Here is a 5,470-nt window from a genome sequence, read left to right on the forward strand (position 1 = left end):
GTGCGTGCGTGCGTGTGTCACTGTAAGACATTGTTCAACAAGCTCTAAATCTCATGACAGTGTGTGTGTGTGTTTATGTGTGTGAGAGGCCTCTAAAGCCTCTGAAAGGCTTGGAATCTTGAATTAATACAATTGCTTTTGTGTCTCTCTTGGCTGATGAAACAGTCTCCAGCTTTGAGACCGAAAACATGCAGAGTGACAGTGAGAGCCAGAGGGACACAGAGAGACAGAGGAGAAGCAGAAGGGGAGAGATAACACGTATAAAAGTGTGTGTGTGTGTGTGTGTGTGTGTGTGTGGGCTGTATTTCACTTCTGTGGATGCCGACATGTGAAAGCGACATCAGGGTTCTGCATCTTATCGCAGGAGCTGACGGTTCAATTAACAGGACAAGTGTGTGTGTCACTACAGTTTATCCCAGTCAGGGCTGCGTGCGTGTGTGTAGGTGTAGAGGGGTGTGTGTGTGTGTGTGGGGTGTGTGTGTGTGTGGGGTGGGTGCTAAGGACAAGACCCTTAAATGTGCCTTTCACTCTTCATCTCTGCATCTTTCTTTTCTTCCGCATCTCTTTCTTCCCTTCCAGCTATAAGTGACTGTTCAGATATTAATTACACTGTCGTAGTTTCCTGTGTGGCACACACTCAAATTAACTTGTTGATTTGTGGATTTTCTATCTGACTCCAATCATGCAGGAGTTTTGAAGATAAAACGGGCAGGAATATTGAACACAATATACTTCTATTATTTGAGTAAATGATTTTCATATATGCACTCTTAAATAATGAAGCACAGTATTATGAGTTATAGCAAATTACTGTAGACCCCTGAGGGTCTCCTGAATCCACTTTAAGAAGCACTGTACGAGGCTATCAAGGTTTCACAAAGGGAATTCTGTACCCACTGATAATGCACATCGCCATTAAAAGGATAAATAAGCAATGTGCAGAAAACATATTACTACACAATCAAATAGTCTCAAATAGGGATGCAGTATTGAAGCAACCGGGTTACGTGTGGTGCATTGAAACAACATTGTGTGGGTCTGTATGCATCTGAAGATCCACTCTTGCATATAAGAAAGCTGCATGTAATTGCAGCTGCAGTGATTTGACCGTGTGTGTGTGTGTAGGTTCTAGTTGGTGCCTAGCTCTACACCTGTGTGTGCATGTGTGCTTTTTTTTTTAATGTATGTGTGTTTGTCCGTGTATCACCAGAGGGTAAAGCACTTAAGCAGTGTGAGCCTGAGTCCAAACAGCTGTGAGCAGAGGCGGGCAGTGGGCCTTTAAATGACTAGAGACCTGAGATAGAGCCACAGGGAGAGCACACCACTGAAATATACATGTCACTCGACCAGAGAGAGAGAAAGAGTGTTAAAGGGAATCAGTGAGAGCACCTCAGTGGTCAGCCTGAAAGAGAGTAAGAGGAAGAAAGAAAGAAAAGAGAAAGAAGAAATCAAGAAAGAAAACTCTCCAAAACACTTATCTAATGTTTGTGAACAGCTCTGTGGTCAGTCTGCGATTTTTCCTCTATGGAGACTGTCGGGGTCCGCCTTGGTCCACTCCCCAGTCAGCCACTCCCGCTGGACTGGGGAGGCCATTACGACTCCCTGCTTCTCCTCCACCACAGGCCACAGCACTTGCCTGTCTTCCATATATATGGTAATAACGTGTGTGACAGTGGGGGCAGGATGGCTGGATGGCAGAGTGTGTGTGTGCGTGATGGAGATGTAGGGAGGGGCTGATGGACAAGGAAGTAGGGGTGCAAGCTCTGGGGTCAACCACATGCTTTAATATCTGTCATGAACCAGTCCTGTGTGTGTGTGTGTGTGTGTGTGTTTCTGTGTGTGTGTGTGTGTGTGTGTGTGCGCGTAAGTAAACACAGGGGTTGGAACCGGGCAAGAACAACGCAGAAATTAACAGAGACGAAGTTAGAAGTAGCAAAGAAGATGTGGAAGTGGAAATAAAGAGGACAGGAAAGAAGAGTTTAGGAAAGACAAAGGAAAGAAGAAGGAAGGCAGAAGAAGAGGAAACCCGGAAGCTTTTATTTATGTGGCAACAAATGTGAATTCAGCTTGTCGAACTTGGTGGGATTTTGATAGTCTAGAATTACTTATAGACACAGTGCCTGTGTTTATGATTGACTATAACATTTATGAGGGTCACAGAGTGGACAGAGGGTGGTAGGAGTGTGCGTTGTGTGTGTGTGTGTGTGTGTGTTGTGTGTGTGTGTGTGTGAGTGTGTGTGTGTGTGTGTGTGTGTGTGTGTGTAACTGTGTGTGTGTGTGTGTGTGTGTGTGTGTGTGAGAGAGGTGGTATGTGTCCCAATGGCCAACCAGATATTCATAGAATTCCACTTGGATGGTCACAAGGCTTCTCCTCGCCCCTATTGGGCAGCCAGCCGAGAAAACGGCAGAAGCACCAATACATCCTGAATTCCGACCAGATACCAGCTGGAAGTTTCTGATAAACCTTTGGTGTTTGAGGTGAACTGATTCGAGGACCAAGTTGTACTAAGGTATAGAATGAGAATAGAATGAGAAGCAGATCGCTGCTTGGGGCACTTGTTTGATAAGAGAAAAAAAAACATAAAAATGTGTCTGCGACACTCGGGAACACATTTTTCAGCTCATGCACTGGAAGTCATTCACTCTCAGCTAGCGTGGTCACACTGGAAAGGCCAGCGTGTGCGCAGTTCGAGTAATTAGGCCGTTAAAGCCTTTTTGAGCATTAATTGACTGGATTTTTTTTTTCTCCCCTGAATGAACTGGAAGAATTTACCCGACGCAGTAAGAATATTTCAACTACCATCAAGAATTTTTTTTAAAGAAATAGAGACTGATGCTGAATTGAGAAAATAAAACTTATGGAAAATACTTCCACAGACAGAAAGCTGAAATATTCCATTGACAGCTTTCTTGCAAACTTGTCGAAAAATAACACTTTAGTGATATCAGAGACAGGAATTTGAAAAGCAGATGTGATTGCTAATTAAAAACTTCAGGAATTAAATGTTATTTCCTAAGCTGTGGATTTATTTATTTATTTTTGAAACATTCATCAAGTCGTGCTCGTTATTGACGAAGAAACCTTGTTAGCCAGCTTTCAAACCACAAAAACATGCGCACACACACAGATATGTTACATTTCTTCTTTCTTACCTTGGTTTTATTTGGTGGCGGGGAGCTGCGGACCTTGTCACTCTGTGAATGTGTGTTGGTGGGTGGCGAGTGCGTGCCCAGGTTGGCTTGGGGAGGAAGGCTGCCTCCATGCTGCTTGGCCCCAGGGGAAACCTGCATGGCTGCTAGCTGAGCAGCATACAACTGCTGCAAGGTCAGAGAGAGACAGGTAGAGAGACAGGGACGGGAGGGGGAGACAGGATAGAGGCAAGAGTTGGGTCGGTGGGACAGCAAGAAAGGGAGAAGAGAGGGGGTAAAAAGAGAGGGGAGGAGGAGGAGAAAAAAAGGAGAAGAAAGGATGACATGAATAAATGAATAGTCGAGACCACAAAAAAAAAAAGAAAAGAAAAGAAAAAGGCGGCTAAAAAGCTCTGGAAGGAGAGGCCATTAGTGGCCCGGCCTCTGTTTGTGTGACAGAAAGATAGAGTGGGACATCTCCACTGTCAGCCCCCCTCCCACCCCATGGGAGAAGCGCTAACAGCCTCTCTGACAGGCCTCAAGACGGCCATGTCCCCTCCAGGTGCATCGTGGGAGAAAGGCAAACACTCTGCCTATCGAGGTCACGATGGCGAGCCCAGCTCTTGCTCAAGGTAAAAAAAAAAAAAAAGTGATGATGGAGAAGGAGAGAAATTTGTGACGCTACATGCCAGATGGGACATGCCAGGAGTGTCTAGTGGCCCTGTGATGTTTTTAATGCGTCGACAATAAGATGCAAAAACAGACGCAAATGTCGTGAAATAGGTTTAAAATAAAGATAAATTGATTCAATAACTACAGTAGGAGGCAAAAAAACCCAAAACACTGTTTTCGTTATTCTTATTTATGTATTTAATTAATTTCCAATTAAATAAAAGCATTATGGTGTGAGCTGCGATGGTGCGAACATACTCTGGGATATTTATGCAATAGCATTGTATCACACAAAACAGTCTCTGGCCAGTATTTCCACAGCAACAGACACAGCATAATATTCACAACTTGGACGAAGCTTCAATATTCATAAATGCCTCTTTCTGTCTTTCTGCTCAAAATCATCCCGCAAAGCTCAATTACTTTCATGTTGGCTAATACAAATCTCTAAGACGCTGGTTTTGTGTTCCTCTGAATTGTTAGTGCTTCCTCTGAAGAGCAACATAATGGTTGTTTTTGCACGAAGTAACTGATGTGTTGTTTTTCTTTTCTTTTCTTTTTTTTTTTTGAATAGTTATAATTGTTATTATTTATTTCTGGTGGAATATTTTTCTGGAAGAAGACCATCCTTTTTTTTTTTTTTAGTTTAACTTCCGTCCTTCTGTTGGTGCTTGGCTGCCGGCCACCGGCGTCAAACAAAGGCCTGTTTATGCAAATGGACAAGGAAGAGATGCTGTCACTGCTGTTTCTCTCTCTCTGTCCATTTGTACCTCACTCTATCTCTCTTGACAGCCACATTAGCTCCTTCTCCTCTTTGCTATCTTAAAGTAAGACATTTATCTCTTTACCAAGGGGGGAAAAAAACAGAGACATTCAAACTGTTGGCGTGCGCGCACACACACACACACTTGCACAGCGGCATACTTTTTGGAAGAATCTCATATTTGAATATGAAATAATCTCTTCATGACTGCCATTCATTCAAATAGTACAATATTTACTGTCCAACAATTCAACAGCAACGCAAAAGCATGTTTTCTACGACAGTTCTCTCTATCTTTTTCTATTACTTTTATTGATTTTCTAAACTTGTAATTTCACTCTAAAACAGATACCTGCCATTCCAAGAATTGCATTCAGAGGTAAAATAAATAAATAAATCAAAAATACTGTGAAAAGTAACTTCATCCCTGATAAACACTTTGGAGTTATGGAGGGAAAAAAAGGGCAATCCACATTTTTCACTGACTGTTGAGAGCCTTGCCCCCCCCACTCACTCTAAAGTGTAAGGCTCTCACACTTTACTGTTTGCTCCTGAGTAGTCTCTTGTAAGTGTAAAATACACAGAAGCAAGCATTTCTTCTCTGATGCACTTTGAATCACCTTGTTGTTGAATTGTGCTATACAAATAAACTTGCCTTGCCTTGCCTTGCCTTGATGAGTATCTGTATAGATTTCTCAAACATGAGTGAAGTGCATGATTTGAGGTACATCATGTGCACTGGATGTATTGCTGCTGCTGTGAGTTCCATGGACGCGGCACAGTTGACCAGCTCGCTGAGATCAGATCAGCCGGTGCTTGTTCATTGCTCTTCAATTAGCTGTACTGTAGCTCCTGCAAAGGAGGGGAAGGCGGGTGGTGTGGGGGTGGACTTCCAGCCGAGCATGA

General features: G+C 43.2%; 1 protein-coding gene across 12 annotated transcripts in view; it reads right to left on the minus strand.

Annotated features, from left to right (window-relative positions):
- sox5 (SRY-box transcription factor 5) overlaps positions 1-5,470 on the minus strand; it is a 279,804-nt gene that overhangs the window by 18,858 nt on the left and 255,476 nt on the right. For all 12 annotated transcript variants that reach the window (XM_042217984.1, XM_042217983.1, XM_014329859.2 and 9 more), the window contains one exon: positions 3,154-3,318. In XM_042217984.1, the coding sequence (XP_042073918.1) occupies positions 3,154-3,318 (165 nt within the window). The remainder of the gene's footprint in view (positions 1-3,153; positions 3,319-5,470) is intronic.

The sequence above is a fragment of the Haplochromis burtoni genome, unplaced genomic scaffold (genome assembly GCF_018398535.1).
Source record: "Haplochromis burtoni strain Fernald_Lab_line unplaced genomic scaffold, NCSU_Asbu1 Contig_14, whole genome shotgun sequence".
Classification (NCBI taxonomy): domain Eukaryota; kingdom Metazoa; phylum Chordata; class Actinopteri; order Cichliformes; family Cichlidae; genus Haplochromis; species Haplochromis burtoni.